Source organism: Henckelia pumila, chromosome 1, assembly GCF_033568475.1.
Source record: "Henckelia pumila isolate YLH828 chromosome 1, ASM3356847v2, whole genome shotgun sequence".
NCBI classification, from domain to species: Eukaryota; Viridiplantae; Streptophyta; class Magnoliopsida; order Lamiales; family Gesneriaceae; genus Henckelia; species Henckelia pumila.
Window position 1 is genome coordinate 91,043,916 of NC_133120.1, and position 18,101 is coordinate 91,062,016.

General features: G+C 34.2%; 3 protein-coding genes across 3 annotated transcripts; 2 read left to right on the forward strand and 1 right to left on the reverse strand.

Annotated features, from left to right (window-relative positions):
• Positions 1 to 4,571, reverse strand: LOC140874911 (peroxisome biogenesis protein 3-2). Its single transcript, XM_073278394.1, has 7 exons — positions 4,386 to 4,571; positions 3,594 to 3,755; positions 3,302 to 3,501; positions 3,071 to 3,201; positions 1,883 to 2,010; positions 590 to 817; positions 1 to 479 (listed from the first exon to the last, which is right to left on the reverse strand). Exons 1-7 carry the CDS (start codon positions 4,388 to 4,390, stop codon positions 224 to 226), a joined length of 1,110 nt encoding a protein of 369 aa, XP_073134495.1. The 5' UTR covers positions 4,391 to 4,571; the 3' UTR covers positions 1 to 223.
• A 5,664-nt stretch (positions 4,572 to 10,235) lies between these two features.
• On the forward strand, positions 10,236 to 12,676 carry LOC140888331 (small ribosomal subunit protein RACK1). Its single transcript, XM_073296016.1, has 3 exons — positions 10,236 to 10,775; positions 11,029 to 11,446; positions 12,386 to 12,676. The coding sequence occupies exons 1-3, from the start codon at positions 10,306 to 10,308 to the stop codon at positions 12,485 to 12,487; spliced, it is 990 nt and encodes a 329-aa protein (XP_073152117.1). The 5' UTR covers positions 10,236 to 10,305; the 3' UTR covers positions 12,488 to 12,676.
• A 774-nt stretch (positions 12,677 to 13,450) lies between these two features.
• Positions 13,451 to 17,858, forward strand: LOC140868451 (exonuclease 1). The gene is made up of 12 exons (XM_073272920.1): positions 13,451 to 13,623; positions 13,715 to 13,751; positions 13,842 to 14,016; positions 14,137 to 14,215; positions 15,153 to 15,197; positions 15,410 to 15,559; positions 15,646 to 15,760; positions 15,981 to 16,081; positions 16,376 to 16,473; positions 16,732 to 16,824; positions 16,988 to 17,154; positions 17,413 to 17,858. The coding sequence occupies exons 1-12, from the start codon at positions 13,546 to 13,548 to the stop codon at positions 17,856 to 17,858; spliced, it is 1,584 nt and encodes a 527-aa protein (XP_073129021.1). The 5' UTR covers positions 13,451 to 13,545.
• Positions 17,859 to 18,101: the final 243 nt, after the last annotated feature.

The following is an 18,101-nucleotide window of genomic DNA, read 5'->3' on the forward strand; positions in this document are numbered from 1 at the left end:
ACGAACACAAGATCATGTAAAGATGAACGACATAATTTAAAACACCAAATAGCTAGAAAATAAATAAAAAATGCAACATTTCACAACCTTTACGTCTCTCGCCTTTCTTCGGATCTTGCAGATCACCACTAACTTCTTTATGAGTGTTCTACATTACAGGCAAGATCACCATTAACTTTTTTATGAGTGTTCGAGATTACAACACTACAACAATGATTCTACACTACGACGTGGGCGTACTTGAGTACAAGAGGGTGAAGAATAGTTCCACCTCCGGTATGGTTCGAATATTTTGGATGTACTTGCTCCTATTTGATTCTTGAAGAAGCAGCTCACTCATCCGAGCGATTCTTGGAAGAAGTTTGGCGAGTGGCATCCCAGAAACTAAATCACTACCTCCAAATTCAGAAATTAGATCTTCCAACAGCATGCTCACCAATGTTCGCAAAGAAATGTCCACAATATTTTCGAATTCAGCACTGTATAAAGACAGATAGATCATAAACAAAATAGGCAGGGTTATGCATTTCAATATCAACTTGTTCGAATGAGGTATCAAAAATTTTGAATCGGCAACGTCTAGCCATACCTTGACACAACCGCACGTGTCTCTGCCATGAGTAATTCATATTTGGTAGCGCGGGCAATATCGGAGCCACTAGTGCTGGAGGATGCAGCAAGTTTATATGCTCCAGCATCATCAGGCATCAAATAACTCACCCAGTGATGAGGGCTCCCCTGGCTCAACAAAGTGTCAAGTATCTGAATAATTAATTCATGAAGAGATGAAGGGTTGAAGAAATCCTTCAATTGTGTTCTGCAAAATTGAAGATCACAAGTTACACAAGGTTTAAAACAAAGTGCATCAACGGCCGTTGCACAAGAGCCAATTCGATGAAATGACACAAGGAATATGATCATATGATCGAATAAAAATAATTTTCACTAAGCAACACTACACGAAAATTAAAATGTAAATTCATGGATTTCATCTCCTTAACTCCACTAATCAAGTTGGCAAGCCCCAAGCTCTACGATGTCAACTGGAGCGTATCATGGACCCGGGCCTGGTGATCACCAATCATCAATGCCAGGTTGAGTTGCCTTAGTTCAGATAAAACTTTCAAAGTAAGGTCTCCTAACTTGTCTACTGTAAATTAACCATATCAGCAGTTCATTTTCAAGTCACACGTATCTGGCTAGATCATTTACCAATTTACTCCAAGGGAATATAAGTTACATTCTAAACTGGATAGGATGGAAAGAGAATAAATATGTTTCCCTCTATTTGGTACACAATAGGAACTTACAAATCTAACCAATATTTTTAATCGCTCATAAAACTCTGAAAAAGTTAGGGTGTATTTTCATGTGAAACCAAAGGTGATAGTGCTTTCACTAGTTCCTTTTATTGAAAATCAAATACATTTTTAATAGATGGTTGTACTTGTAAAAAATAGTCAAAGAATTCTGACATAGCGAGCCATCAAATAAATACTCGAAAATATATCTTTTAACAAAAATGTCAAGTTTAATTCGGTACATATTCAAGAATCTCCACAACTTTAAACGATAAGCACAACCCCAAGATACGGATGCTTGAATTTGTTTGTCAAAATATAAAGAGGTTAAAACAATACCAAGTACAGTTGCATGACAAAGTATGAAAAGCATGGAGGTTTAAGCAGGTCAAGGCCCTGGGATGCTTTCGCAGGGATATCACATAATTAACTACTAAGAGAACTATTTTGCTCGAGAAATATAGGAATGACAATTCAGTAACATGACATATGTGAATGTACACATCACAAAACTAAAATTACCAGCTACCTCCATTCAGCTACATAAAAAAGGTGATTTTACTTTATCTGAGAGGGCATACCCTTTAAGGACTTCAGAAGCTGCTGCCTCTGCATTAGATACAAGGGCAAGAAGGCCATGATTAGAAAGATAATCAGCACAGGCCAAAAACTGCTGCTCATCATTTCTGTCAATTAGCTCAGCTTCATCCTGGAACACACACAGAAATGAAATAGCCTTCAGATACATATCAGAATATCAGGATGAATAAGAAACGCGAATTTATTGTTAGGGCATTTTCTACAGCAAGCTTGCTTATCTAAATCATAGATCGCCGATGAATAAACTTTGCAAAAAGCACCAACTGTGCTCACTGTCAAGAAATTTTACTGGTTAAATAGAATATGCAGGCCATAAAGTTGTCCTAAATTCCCCAAGTCCAAAAGCATTCTATTGGTCTAAAAATGTCATATCCCAAAAAAGAAAATGCAAAAGGACGAACAGGTGTGATAAGATAATAAAAATTCAGGGTTACTCAATGATAAAACCAAGAAGGCAGAGAAGAGGAAATTGTCATTGAAACAAGAGGAAGAACAACGCTGCTCAATTCAACAAAGCATTTTCACCTACTCAGGTATTGTGCAAGCTATGAGTTCAATTCCAATAACTCCTCCATATGATCATCTTTACTACAGGTAACACCATCAGATGTCACAAACAAATAAACTTCCAATTTAAACTTTGATGTAAATACGAACAAATATATAAAGAAGGAAACAATGAAGCAAGGATTATATGCAGCTTTGTTCCATTCATACAAGATAAGCTACTAAACTAAATATCATGATATTCAACCTCTTATGCAGAATAGTAGTCTGAATTTAGTTACAAATTTCTCATTAAAAAAAAAAAAATTTAGTTACATATTAGCTGCGCGACCGTAAAGTTTACCGTCTCGAACAAGTTTCCAATTACATGTAGAAAAATTTTATATTTAAAATTATCAACATGCACATGAAGTAGCATGAGCATGGTTATCTCATATATAGAGAAAGAAAATTGTGATTTCTTTTCTTAAGCCAGATTAGAATAATGAATAAGGGGATTGTCAAATGCTTGTGATTATTTTAAATTTGTGAGGAACGATATATTTGGATCAGGATCCTCCTAGAATAGAACTAAAGCGATTACAAATATAACTTGATAATAAAATACAATCAACATCGATATCAGCTAAAAACAAATACTTAGACTACTGCACTATGCTTACAAGCATGTGAGAACTTCCAAGACCTCGTGCAGTGTCGATATATAGATGTCTCCCCAATATGTTGACTTGAACTTTGATATAAAGGTTCAGCATAGTCATTGACCAAAGAGTCAGTATCATCTTCGTAAAACCTGCAAGCACAAGAACAAATGATTAAAAATAGTGCTAATACAACAAAACCATCAAAAATTTTGTTATCATAGTAGATGAAGGAGCACAGTAGATACACACTGAGAATTTTGAGTTTATCCCATAATTCAAGTTTTTCTGATGTTGATAGCGTGTTTGGCTGGCCCTTTCCTTGAATCAATCTCTTCGTCAACTGTGTGAGGTCCAAGTTCTCAGCCAATCTACAATCTAATAAATCCATTACATGAGGAAGCGTTGTTGAATCAGCTATTCCCTGAACGCTCTCAAAATGGGATTGAATTCTATTGATCAAACAAAAACAAAAAGAATGTGAGCATTGAGTTGCGTTAATAGAACAATGGAGAGGAGAATCAGAGACATATTAGTTCTTAACTGAGCTTTGATGAGTTCATCATTCTCTCTTTCATCCGCATCCTGTTTCTCGAGATCATTAAGCCTACATCTCCTAACATCATAGAGCTTGTACAATAAATATCCACTTCCAAAAACTCCAAGTGTAATGTACACTTTCCTCTTATGCCTCCTCCAAAACTCCCTGTTCATAAACAATACGAGAAGATAACAATCAATGCAGATTACCCAATTAAATATAAGGTGACACACGGCTGAACACAACATATGGCCTTTTATGTGTAATTTGCTTCAGTATAACCATGGCTCTGGCGAAAGGTAAACGTAATACCAAAAAATACTAATAAGCTATACCCTTTTGACGAATTAAGCATCTATTTGCAAATAAAAATTAGAAGATAGCTCGTATTACCCCAAACTGAAATTAACATACAATTCATACTGATGATTGACAGAATCACCTTCATGTCTATATTTAGCTTCCCGGTGTTTTCGTTTAGAACCAAACGGATGCAAGAAATCAGATCCATCGTAAAAAATAAATAAATAAATAAATAAAAGAAAGGCAATTCGATCCATGTATTTTCCACCGAAAAAACTCGGCCAAGTACAAAGTATATGAAACCAGAAATTAGGTCACGACGCAGTGACCAATTAGTTCATGCAAAACTAAATCCAATATCAAATCAAATATAAAACAAAGAAACGGAAAGAAGAAAGCATTTCGAGCTCAAACTCCGGAAGCTGAACAGAGGCATGGTTATCCGCAATCAAAACCACATATTAAGAAATTAAGGAAGAGAGATCGACTGACCACATTCAAGCTCTTTATTCTATCCTTTTCCTCGGAGTGTTGAATTCGCTCAATCACCGGCCCCAAGCACTGGCCGGCATTTGTATGTTTGTTATCTCTCTTGCACACCGAGAAGTGACACAACACAATGGTGCGAGCCCAGAGGGTTTTTTTTTTGCTGGGAGTAATGCAAAGGAATTCGTGAAGTCTCTGTTTGTTTGTCTGGAACAATATACTATAATAGGAATTCTACTTTTTTTTAAAATATATTTTTTTAAACAAAATATCGAAAAATATTTATAACAAAAAACAAAAAACAAAAACTCAGTCCCCTTTTAACCAGCCAGTTCGGAAAAATTCTCAGGTACCCAACAAAAAAATGCAAGAGAAAAAACTGTTATTTATTAACAATATTTTGAATTCATTTTTTTTATTTTGCACCCTCTTTTGAATTCATTTTTTGTTATTGTCTCCATTATCCACGGATCAATATAATTCTCACAATTAGCATACTCACGTGAATTCAAAACACAAAAACATATAAAAAAAATTGTATTTGGATGTGTGTATATATATGCTAGTTTCTATAAAATTAATCAAGGCTAAACCAAAATGATTGAAAATTAGTCGGGTGTTTTTTTTTTTTTTTGAAATTCAAAAACTTTAATTAATCAAGCATGTCTTGTTGTAACTGATTACAAATAAAATCAGGGGGATTCAAGTCCCAAACTTCAACGCTAGACTTAAAACCAGAAGCTCGAGCAATTGATGTAGTGAAATATCATTTAAATTTAAAATTACACCATCATTATATAACTTTGTTGAGATAACGTTTGACTAAACTTATTAAAAACAGCTTATAAGTTCTAGAAATTTTTATTTATTTATAGAAAAAACATGAACTTATAAGTTGTTTTCGAAGTTCATAAGTTGTCAGTTCTTATTTAAAAAACAAGATATTATAGTGTTTGGATGAATTTTTAAGAACTTGAAGTGTAAATGTGTTTGTTATTATAAGATCTTTTATTGTCAAAATTATATAATACTATGAAATTGATGTAAATAGTTATCTATATATATATATATAATAAATTAAGAATTTTATCATAAAATATAAACATATATTTAAAAATAAAAATATTTTATATTTTAATTTGAAGAAAATTTGATGAGCTAGTGTAAAATGATGAGCAGGGACATGGTGGGTATTTAATAAAATTCATAAGAATAATATGGAAAAAAATATCAAAACAAATTACAAAATAGGGATGACTTATAAGATAGTGTTTGGGATAACTTTTAGAAAGCAATTTTCATATTTTTTTCACAGAATTTTGCAAATTTTGTGAAATTTTGTAAAGGAAAAGCTGGTAATCGCTTCTTATAATCTCTTCCAAACACTAACTTAAATTTTTTTAAAAACAATTTATATGTTGTGAAACAACTTATTTCTACAAATTATAAATTGTTTGAATTTTTAAAAACAAATATACTTGAATAGCTTATAAGATCAACCAAACACTCTCTGAATATGCACATACATATATATATATGTATATTTATCATCGACAATATATTTTCTACACTTTAAAATTCAATTTATATGTTTATTTATCTTTAAAAATTTTAAATTGAGAAAAACAAATTAATTTGAAATTTTTTAAATAAAATTTTCACATTACAAGCACACGACATATGCAAATTGAAGTCATATCGTTAATGAGTACGTCTTTTATGGCATGGTCTCATAGATTCATTGATATGATCGGTTACGGTGTGTAGAAGGAGGATAAATACACGCTTTTAAAATATTTTGGTGCTACAATAGCTCATTTCTTGAAATATTGAGCATCGTAAATTAAATCGAGTTTGGTTTTCAAACCAAGCGAAAGACACTCAAAATAATCTTTCGTAGAAACCGATTAAATATTTTATTAATAATTTAAAAAAGATGCAAGTTAAAATACTCAAAATAGTTTGGTTGAAGTATTTTATCAAACACTTTGTATGCTATGAATAACATATAAAATGCTTCAATAATGCATTTTAAAAACAATAGCAAAATTAAAGTAAATGCGATAAATAAATATACACGAATTTGTTTATGAATGTTCGGAGATTTCAACGACTCCTACGTCACAACTTCTTCCTCATCGAAAGAATATCACTAGAAGACTTTGATTTATACAACGTATTTGTACAAACTCACTCCAAGATTTGGACTTACCCACTGCATATCTCAAAACTCCTATACATACTTGATTGTAGGACGCAACCTTATAATTTGGATAATATTTAACGTTTCCTATGCCAAAACTACAAACACAATCTTTTAAAGTATTTGTGTTAAGACTCTCAATCAACTGATATTTCAAAGAACATCTCTCGAATGTGTGTGAGCGAGCTATCTTCAACTGATATAAAAAAGATTTTGGACAATGAAGAGTGTTCTATAAACTTGGTTTGGTGTGGAGAAGTTTGTATTGAACGCTCATCTTTTTTCTTGTTCTTCACACCTTGGGTTTTGCTCTCATTCTAGATAATTTTTTCAAATAAACTGCTCATGCTTTGAATCCCCTTCAAAAGCTTGTATTTGATCTTCAAAATGTTGTATTTATAGACTTTAAGAATCATATAGCCGTTAGACATAGAAATAGAGCCGTTAGAAGATTTTGTACTGTTTGTGGAGCTAAATTGATCTTCGAGCTAAACTGAATTTTGGATACAAAACTGAACTTGGAGCTCAACTGAATTTTGGTGCGAAACAGAAACTTAAGTAATGTTGCAGTTTGGGCACTGTAGTAGTTTTGGTTATGGGTGAAATAGGGTCGGGACTCGTCCTGTAACCCTCCTACCTAATTCTCATCCCGAAAAGAATCGGAAATTTTTTTTTTCTCCCAGTCCCATACCCGACAAATTTCGGGACGCGAATATTCGGGATCCTGGATGTCCGGGATCCCGTCGAGTAGAGAGACAAAATTCTGAATTTTTTTCATGTTCAAAATTCGTTAAAAAAATTTGATTATTTTATTAAAAAATAATATTTAGAAATTATATTTCTAAATAAAAAATGATATTCAATTTTAAATATATAATATTAAAATATTCTGGATAATAATTCAAGATTCTGTCAAGAGAAGAACGACATACTGTGCATCAGATAATTATTAATAAAATGTTCGAATACAAATTACTAGATAAATTTTTATAAATAAATTGTCAAATTGCATCTCTTATTCTACATATCTGTTCTAATTAGATGATTATAAATATGAATTAATTAAATTATTAATTATTTTTCTAAAAAATAAACAAAAATAAAATCTTATTTCGTGATTCTAAAATTTGATCGTTCTACCAATAAAAAAATTCAAATTAAGTACATAATCAATTGTTATATGAGTTGAAACTCAGTATTATTTAACTCAATCTATTAATAAAAATATTAATAAAATATATTATAATATTATTTCGATATGGGTAGAAAATATAATCGGGATAAGGTTTTATTCCCGATCCCTTTCTCAATATTAATCAGGATGGAAAAAATCCCGAAAATGCGGTTTGAAATTTTTTCGGGACGCAAATGGGATGAGATTCGGGAAGGATCGGATTTCGAGAATTTTTGTCACCCCTAACTTCGGTGCTGTAGCAGTTGAACAAATTCGTTTGGTAGCAGTTGAGCATACCTCAGTTTGGTAGATAAACTGATACTGACAAACTTCAGTTTGGGTAGGTAAAATGATCTTGGGCAACTACAGTTTAGGTAGCAGTTTAGTAAGCATAACTGAATTGCTAAACTGGATACATTTTGACATGATCCGTTGATATCTAAACAAAGTGACAAACACAAAAGTTGTAGCTCATTGTCTTGTTTTTTCAACGCATCAACAATCACTCAATTTGGATTTTATATGAGAGAGTTAAGCTGGAAATACCAGACTATGCCAAAATTTCAGTTTCAAACCAACAATTTCAATGTAGTTTAGCAGTTTCTTATGCTCCGATTCAGACTTCGACTCGTGAATATGATTTGTAGATCACTGTCTTATATTTCCAACGCATGCTGAATTGTTCCATTTTGATAACTGAGCTGCAATATATGACCAAAATACTAGAAGTCTAGAACTGCTCGAGGTAAACTGATTCTGTTTTCTTGCTCAACTGATCCGATTCAGTTTGGTATCGCAACGTCAGTTTGATCTAGATAACATCTGTTTTTTCTCAACTAAAGTGAAATACGATATTTTTCAAATTGAGTTTTCTATGCAGTTATCTTGACGGATAATTTTTTTAGTCATTGAGCTGTGAGATATCATCGAAACACTGGAGCTCGCCAAAAATTCAGTTTGACTAATTTCGATTTTTTGACTTACATCTTGAGTTTAACAATTTCTAGGGGTGTGCATTAAACGGATCAAACCAAAAAAACCGACCAAACAGTAAATTTTGGTTTTTTTGGTTTGGTTTAAATGGTTTTTCGATCGGTTTTGGTTTTGGTTTTTGATATTTTTGATTTTCCGATCCGGTTTACGATTTTGAATTTTAAAAAATCGAAAAAATCGAACCGACCATTTAAAATATAATAAATAATAAAAATAATTAATATATGTTATTTTCATTAGGTTTACAGATTTGCCTCCTCCCTTCTTGATTTTACACCATTAATCCCTAATTTGGTAACCATCAATCGTTATATTTTTTTATTATTTTATTTTGATGTCTGTAAAATAACTAACAAATTGGTTACAAAAATCATTGCTATGCCTATTTTTATTACGATCAAAAACTTGGTTTGATCACTGTTTTTTTTATCATATATATTTTAAATAATTTAACATACAACTTCATTTATAAGTCAAATTGTTACTGAAATCGTAATAACCGAAACCGTAATAAAAATAACCGAACCAAACCGAAATAAAATGGTTTGGTTTCGGATTAGAAATTTGAAAAATCGTAAACCGAAACACCGAACCAAAATTTGTTAAAACCGAACCGAACCGACCATTGCACACCCCTAACAATTTCACACTAGAGTAAATATATTAAAAACACAATACCAAGTTTTGTTATCATCAAAATCAAGATTAATGCTTATGTTTCACAATCCAACGTCTATGGTCGACGAGTCTATCAAGATTCATATTTGATATGAAAAATGTTGTGTTTGAAAAAAAAAAATGAAAATATTTGACTTTGAGAGAAAAAAACATATGAACTTGATTTGAAAAATGAATTGGAAATCACAATATTTTAAATCCATTACAATCCTCATGTATTTTACGTGTAAAACTGAAATACACCAAATATATATTTATCAAAGTAATTGAATAGATTTGAGTCCTATAACTTCATAAATTCAAATTAAATGCAACCTAAGTTTTCTCGTCGATCCCTTTAAATAGAATCCAAATTTTATTTCATCTACAAAATAAAAATTCATGTAAATGTTTCATATCCAAGATTCATGAAAAGTGAATCGTGATGAAACTTCACCAATATTTTTCGAGAAAATTATTGTCATAAAAATCTTTAAAAAAACTCAACTAATTGAATTTAAAAATTATAAAGTACATTCACTTAAATTAGTCAAGGAAGGCTATTTCAACTGAAATAAAACAATTTCATGAAATAATTTATATACTCCTGAACAAAAATAAATTTTCATTGTAAAAACTAAAATGCACTAGTCAGAGAAGTTTTAGTGAAAATTAGTTTTAAATAAATTTTATTTGGATGATTTTTTTTTTATAAGACAAATTTATTGATTTGTGCGAATGTTAGAAAAATAAAAAGAAAAAAGAAAAGAAAAAAGACCCGTCCACAAAAACCCTAATTCCCCAACCCCTATTTATACGCCACAATACACATTTGGCCTCCCCGAAGCCCTAATTGGCACATTTCACTCAGCAGTGCAGAAACCCTCGAATCGACAGTCATGGCGCAAGAGCAATTGATCCTTCGCGGCACAATGCGTGCCCACACCGACTGGGTCACCGCCATCGCCACCCCCATCGACAACTCTGACATGATCGTCTCTTCCTCCCGTGACAAATCCCTCATTCTCTGGTCCCTCACCAAGGAGGACAAGAACTACGGAGTTGCCCGCCGCCGCCTCACTGGACATGGACACTTCGTTCAGGATGTTGTCCTGTCATCCGATGGCCAGTTCGCTCTTTCTGGTTCTTGGGATGGAGATCTACGTCTGTGGGATCTGCAGTCTGGGGCCACAGCTCGCCGCTTTGTGGGCCACACTAAAGACGTGTTGTCTGTTGCCTTCTCGATTGATAACAGGCAGATCATGTCAGCGTCCAGGGACAAGACGATCAAGCTGTGGAATACGCTTGGCGAATGCAAGTATACGATTCAGGATCAGGACGCTCATTCCGATTGGGTTTCTTGTGTGCGGTATAACTACGTATCTCGTACTTGTAAATGTTATATGCTCTGTTTTGTGAATTCTCCGAGGGATATTTATTTCAAAGGCAGCAGATAATTGATCAATTTGAGTTTTTGATTACAATGGGTCTCGTAAATCTAACTTCTCTGCAAACATTCACGGAGCCATGATTGCAGCTGATATAATTCTCGTAGTTATAAATTTTGATGACTTTAAAACAGCGAGTTGATTAGCATAGGTTTTGTTTTGTTTTTGTTCAAGGTTTTCTCCAAACGCCACGCAGCCAATGATTGTTTCAGGGTCTTGGGATCGGACAGTAAAGATTTGGACTTTGGCCAATTGTAAGCTGAGGTCTACATTGACTGGCCATTCAGGATATGTGAATACTGTGGCGGTGTCTCCTGATGGGAGTTTGTGCGCTAGTGGTGGGAAAGATGGAATTATTTTGCTCTGGGATTTGGCTGAAGGGAAGAAGCTTTATTCTCTGGATGCTGGCTCCGTGATTCATGCTCTGTGCTTCAGCCCAAATAGGTATTGGCTGTGTGCTGCCACAGAGTCTAGTATCAAGATTTGGGATTTGGAAAGCAAGAGTGTCGTGGTAGATCTTAAGGTTGATTTGAAGCAAGAGAGCGAGATGGCTGCCGAGGAAACGACTCAGTCCGTTGCTTGTAAAAACAAGGTACAGTTGCTTAATGAAGTAGCTCCCTACTCTTTAATATGAATTTTGCTGTTTTAATTTAATTTGTTGTTCTAGCTCTTTAACCGCAGATTCTAACATCTTGACCAATCTATTGTGCGTTGCTATGGGTTTTCAACTCTCACATGCTCTCCGGACTTTGAGTAGTTTGTTGTAGTTATATATTTAGCAATACAACTGTGTTTTGTTACTGTTGTTTCTTATTAGTCAGTAGTCACTATGGGTTGCGATTGGCTGATAAGATGAATAGGTGGTATGTCTTGTATAAATGTGTCTGTTGTAACTAGGCATTTGTATGATTATTTGATGAAATATATAGGCTAAGGATGCTTTTTGTACTCCCTAAATTTTTATATTAAAATATGCCAAGGATGCTTTGTACCCCTAAATTTTTATATTACTTTTACCCCTTCAACATTAGTCCCATCTTTGCTTAACTTCATCAATGCCATTCTATTTTATGCTTCATTGATTTCAAACTTGTAGATACTGAAATTACCTGGAACTAGATTTTCACCAGATTGAGACCATACCAAGTTAATATATGTGCAGTCATTCATATACTGATAATTGAATGCCGTGGATTTCTATAAGTATTTGTTGTACTTGCTTTATAAGATCACCTAGTTTGTAGTTATAACATGCCACCAATAGCTGCTCAATTCTCTTTTGGCTGATCGTTCTCCATATGCATTCAGGACAGTTTATACATGATATAAGTCCCTTTCTATGAGATCCGGGTGTTGCAATTGATAATAGTTGTTGCTGCAATTCTTGTTGTCGTTTTTAAAACATGCCATACTAATGTACTTGTGTAAAAACAAAGAAATAATTTGAGAAACTTGTGTACGATTTACCTTGGAATATATTCAGGTTTGCATTTGTCGAATCATAGCTGACTCTCTGAATTGCTTGATATAGATCAATTACTGCACCTGTCTTAGCTGGAGTGCTGATGGAAGCACACTTTTCAGTGGTTACACAGATGGTGTTATTCGAGTTTGGGGCATTGGACGCTACTAGATATGCGATTATAGCGGAGCTGCCAAATATTTTTTTTTGTTGTTTCAGTGAGACCTTAAGTTGCGGTGTTAGATTTAAACTTGAAATGCTGGATGTTTAAATTATATTTCCATGGGTTGAGATCCATGCTTTTTGATTATGAATAATTTGTTTTTAGGTTATATGTATTTTTACCGACATTTGATCCAAGTTATTGTGGAACAAAGGATCTGTGGAATCTTATCAGTTTTGCTGATACTGACGCTACTGTAACACCACCCCGTGATCCATGTCATCTTATTTCCAGACCAACATATGCAGCGGCTGACCCAGGAAACGGGGATGGGATCGAGGGGCGAAATTTGGCCCCCTAGCAGAATGTTTTTTCTGATCGTCCATCAAATTTTTATTTTGATTCTGTCCCTGAGAAACAATTGTTTTTTGTTCCAACTCCTTTGGGAATAACAATTTTGCACATATGCCTTCTTTTACCCGCGTAAAAATACCCATTGGCATCTTCATTAACATCTCTTTTTCTTCTCCCTCTTATCTTCCCAAGCTCGAAAATCAACAGCTCAAAATCACCCAAAAATATGAAATCAATCGATGGTTTTAAAACATCCGAACTAACCAGTGGAAAAACTCAACCTTTTTCTCCTTGCCAATGCGAAAATCGGGGTTCAAAATCGTTAAGAAAATAAGCCATTTGCAAGTTGTGAGACCATGGAAAATAAATCGTTTTTCTTTCTCCCAATCTACTCTCACCTCTCTTCATATCAATAATCTGAGCTTATTATTATTATTATGATGATGATGACGATGATGATGATTTAAGAAACTTGAGAATGTAAGTACGATGGTGGAAACTAGAAATCAGAGTCAGCTTATGGTACGTGCACCGAGACTTACGAGTGGTAAGAAAAGCCGCGGGAATACTTTCGCCTTTGTCAAACTCAAAATTCATTTGGCGGGGTAAGAAAACGCATCAATAAATGATCCGCCAATTTCTCATCCGACCAATTACATATTCCACCTAAAATTATTTACCTAAGAAATTAGCAAAAAAAAGGAAAAAAGAAATGGGCATCAATAATCTTCTGAGATTCATGAAGCCACATGTTCAATCCGTTCACATCAAGAAATATTCTGGCAAAAGAGTAAGATTGCATTTTTTCTTGATTTATGAACTTGATTCTGTGATTCAAGTCATTTCCTTCCTAACTATCTGTTTTTTGATTTGCGACGCAGGTGGGTATCGATGCATATTCATGGCTTCATAAAGGAGGTGATTGGCAATCATCTGTGACAAATGCTATTTTCTTCAATTAGTTTTGGGGGTTTTGAATTTAACACTACGAGGTCTTATCTTTTGTAGCTTATTCGTGTAGCATGGCGCTTTGCCTGAATACTGATGGAGACAAGAAATCCCAATATTTGAAGTATTTTATGCATCGAATCAATATGCTTCGACACCATAACATCACTCCGGTTGTCGTTTTTGATGGCGGGAATATTCCGTGCAAGGCTGCTACAGAAGATGAAAGGCACAGGCATGTTGTGTACAGTTAACAGTTGCTTGTTATCTTAGAAGAGCAAAGTTCAAGGGCCATATAAGATAACTTGTATGCTGATGTTTTCTTTTTTTACTTTTCAAATTAATTTTGATTCAGGAGAAGAAAGGCCAATAGAGATATGGCGATGGAGAAGCTGAAGGAAGGCAATGCAAATGCAGCCTCTGAGTTTTTCCAGGTATTACTTCATTTTTAGCGTTGTTACTTCGTCTGCTCTTTCCGACACTAGTTCAAATTTTGTGGGAAAGTATGAAGTATTGTAATGGTTTGCTTTCAAATTCTAGGCAGGTGATAGAATCCTGTAGGTTGCACCATTTGTTTCCAACTTCCTTGACAGATCACAAGTAAAATTACAGACTTAGTATACTATCCATGGCATTTTATGAAGATCTGTGTGCAAGATTGGGAGAACTATTAGTACTAATATCACCAGATTAATTTTCGTTTCATTTGAGTCAATCAAATTTGTAAAAAGAGAATGGACGTTGATTATTTGATAGTACCGTGTCTTGCGCAAAGCCTTGTATATGGATCCCATCCCTGGGCTCAACATGTGACTTTATAACCACTTCGTTGATAATTGGCAAGAGAGCTTATATCTCATTTGCAGATTTAATATGTCTGTCTATGATAGTTCATGGGTAAATGTATTGCTAATTATAATAGAAGTGACCACTGATGTATTGACTTCAAGGGGATTTTATGAACATTTGAACATTTTATAACAAGTATAGCTCTTTTTAGGTACATATATTTCTCCATGCCAAGGTGTGATTTTTGGTTTTGAACTAACCAGAGAACTTATTTTCTTCATGTCCGAGTGTAATATATAAAACCATCTTAGATGGTTTTTTTTTTGTTTTTTTAAAATTAAAATAATCTAGAACAAAAGGGTCCATAAAATATAAGATGCAGAAACTACTTAGGAACTTTGTTTGTTTTCCATTTTTCCGGTAAAGTAATTGACGAGTTCACAAGCTTAGGATTTGATTAGTTGAGTTTTTCTTACTTCTTCTCTCTAATTGATGCACTCGGCGATAGCTTACAAGTCTTCATACTATTTGGTCATTTTCTGTATGATATGCATCCTGATTATTTGTGTTAATATGGTGTAGAGGGCAGTGAGCATCACTCCACTGATGGCACATCAACTTATCCAGGTAAACATGACAGTTAATTCATTTGTAGGCTTCTAACCATTGTAGAACGTGACATGAAGATTTATGTTCCAAAATTTAACATCTGCAGAACTTATCCTTCCAGCATATTTTTTGGATGCATATGTTATATTGTGGGTGTATACTAACTTCCAGTTCCAAACTAAGTTGCCCATGCAGGACTCATCAATAGTACCAACTGTTTTAATTTTCAGATTTTGAGATTAGAGAATATTGAATTTGTTGTAGCTCCATATGAGGCAGATGCACAATTGGCGTACCTGTCTGGTCTTGAAGCTGAAGAGGGTGGGGTTGCAGCAGTCATTTCAGAGGACAGTGACTTACTAGCATATGGTTGTCCAGCTGTAAGAAATCGTGCCTTGTCAAAATCAGATGTTACTCAGTTTTTTCTAGATTTCAGCATGAACTTTTCTCGCGCCAATTCTTGCAGGTAGTCTTTAAGATGGACCGATATGGTAATGGTGAAGAGATAACTCTCGACAATGTCTTTAATACTGTTGGTTGCATACCATCCTTCAAAAATTTTGATAGAGAATTGCTAACAGGTGAATTGTCTGGTTGCATTATGCATTTTGGAGTTCAAAATTTAGTGATTTTCCATAATTTTCAAACTTCTGTTTTAGGACTTGTCTCTATGGATTAACCCATCATGAGTATCCATGTCTGAATATCTTTTTTTATTCTTTTGCTACCACTACTAATATCTTGGTGCTTTTCTTGTGCTGATCGGACTTCAATCATGAATTCAGTTTGCCAATATTTCAGGTATGTGTGTCTTGGCTGGCTGTGATTTCCTTCCATCTGTTCCCGGAGTTGGAACTGCAAGAGCTCACAACCTGGTCGCCAAGTATCGGAACTTTTCCCGTGTAAGAGCAATCTTTGATCGAGCAAAAGCTTAACTAAGTTATTGATAGTATGTTAATTATGTCCTAGATGCTTTTAAGAAAACCTCAGTTCTAAATTTCTAAAACAAAGTTCTAGTTGGAATTTGCACGGCATATTTTTTGTACATGAACCTATTGATGAAAACTCGTTTGTTTCTGACAGATTTTCGTGCATGCTCATTTTGATTTATCTTCAACTCTATTCTTTCGAGCATTGATTGTTTCAAAGATGTAATTGTTTCTTGGAATGGCTGAAAAACCTATTGAAATTCGCAGATCCTATCAGTTTTGAGATTTGAGAAGGGAAAACAAATGCCTGAAGGTTACTCCGAGGCCTTCAAAGAAGCAGTTGCAGTCTTCCAGCATGCTCGAGTGTATGTATTAAATAGTGCTTCATAACGCATGAAAACTTCGATTTATTTCCTGTAATCAAGTTACTTATAACTCATGATCTGAACATCAACTTCTCAACAAATGACAGTGGTGTTCCAATTTGAGATACTATCCTTCCTAAGATACTATTCTAATATTCTTTTGGTTTGAAATTTCCTTTTCCAATGTCCAATTTGTTGAGAAGATGATGCAGGATCATAGCGATAGTACTTGCATCATCGTTTAAAGTTTGTTGGCAGGTATGATGCAGCTAAAAAGCAACTCAAACCCCTCAAACCTCTGACGCCGGATCTCTTGCAAAACGAAGATCAAAATCTTGATTTTTTAGGGCCGTATCCTTTTTCTTTCAATCTGTTATGTCTCAACATGCTGATGTACTGGATGCGGATCATAGATCATATATCAATAACCTAAGCCCGTTTTGGTTCACTTCATTTTCCAGTCAAAACTATTGCTGCAAATAATTCTCTCGTTTTCTCCTTAACATCAAATAAGGGACTTACCCCCATCACTAGCAATTGCAATCGCTCAAGGAAATCTGGACCCGACGACAATGGAAGCTTTCGATCACTTCCCTCAACAAGGAAACCAGTTCAATCTCCACTCTCCAGATTCTGCAAGTAGAGTCTTGAGACAAGAAGAAGCTATTGAATCCACCGAAGGTGCCACTTTCAATTTGTCAAAAACTTATTTTCTAGTGAATATGTATCTAATTGAACCCATGACCGATCATTAAGGTAATAGGTATAATTAACACCTTTCTGAGAAACCCGAGAATTGTATTTGGAATCAGCAATTTAACTTATTTGGGTGGATGAATAATGAATTTCGAATTTATATTTAAAACTAAAAGCATAAATTTCATGTAAAGAATTGCTTACTCTCACTTCCCCTTGTCCATTTTGCTCATTTTGTTTCAGGCAAACTCACGAATGATGTGCCAACAGACACAATGATCAATGGTTTCGCCCAACAAAAGCCGACAACAGTTGCGGAGAAAGTGCTGCACTCTACTGAGATCTTATCACTACAAAACTTGGTTTTCCCTTCAAAAAAACATGAAGCCTTGACAGACAATGTGAAAATGCCCTTTCGACTCCCTTCCAAAACTCCGAACAACAACCCCTTCAAGAAACGTAAACTGGAAGAAGTTCAGACAGTTGAAATTGATGAAGAGGTTTCCACGGTTACTGAGATTGAGAGCCTAGGCCCCATTGTTGAATCACAGGAAAGTATAAACTTTAAACCTTCAGCTCTTCTTACCGCAAAAGTGGAAAATGTAAGCAGAAAACTATTGAAACAGAGGCATTGCACAACTGAAGTATCCAACAATAGAAGTATCTTAAATTTCTATTCTAGAGTGTAATTGTTTTTGGATTTCCAAATATTTATTATGATCTTCATGCATTCATACTTTGTCGTTCTTCAATAGGTTGGCCATTAAATAATCAACGCACGGACCGCAAGATATATACAAGCAATATTGGTGGGAATTTGCATATATGGTTACATGCTCGTATACTTTTTGAAAAAATAAATATCTTTATTAATAAATATTGTTGGTTTTGTGTTTTTCTTTTAAAAAAAAAAAAAAACAAATCATACACAT

Coding starts and splice junctions, on each gene's coding strand:
- LOC140874911 (XM_073278394.1), bottom strand. Junction 3,502..3,593: donor GATGAACTCATCAAAGCTCA/GTTAAGAACTAA, acceptor TTTGATCAATAG/AATTCAATCCCATTTTGAGA. Junction 818..1,882: donor GCTTCTGAAGTCCTTAAAGG/GTATGCCCTCTC, acceptor TCAATTTTGCAG/AACACAATTGAAGGATTTCT.
- LOC140888331 (XM_073296016.1), top strand. CDS start 10,306: ATGGCGCAAGAGCAATTGATCCTTCGCGGCACAATGCGTGCCCACACC. Junction 10,776..11,028: donor GATTGGGTTTCTTGTGTGCG/GTATAACTACGT, acceptor TTTTTGTTCAAG/GTTTTCTCCAAACGCCACGC. Junction 11,447..12,385: donor CCGTTGCTTGTAAAAACAAG/GTACAGTTGCTT, acceptor TGCTTGATATAG/ATCAATTACTGCACCTGTCT.
- LOC140868451 (XM_073272920.1), top strand. CDS start 13,546: ATGGGCATCAATAATCTTCTGAGATTCATGAAGCCACATGTTCAATCC. Junction 14,017..14,136: donor ACAGAAGATGAAAGGCACAG/GCATGTTGTGTA, acceptor ATTTTGATTCAG/GAGAAGAAAGGCCAATAGAG. Junction 15,198..15,409: donor TGGCACATCAACTTATCCAG/GTAAACATGACA, acceptor TTTAATTTTCAG/ATTTTGAGATTAGAGAATAT.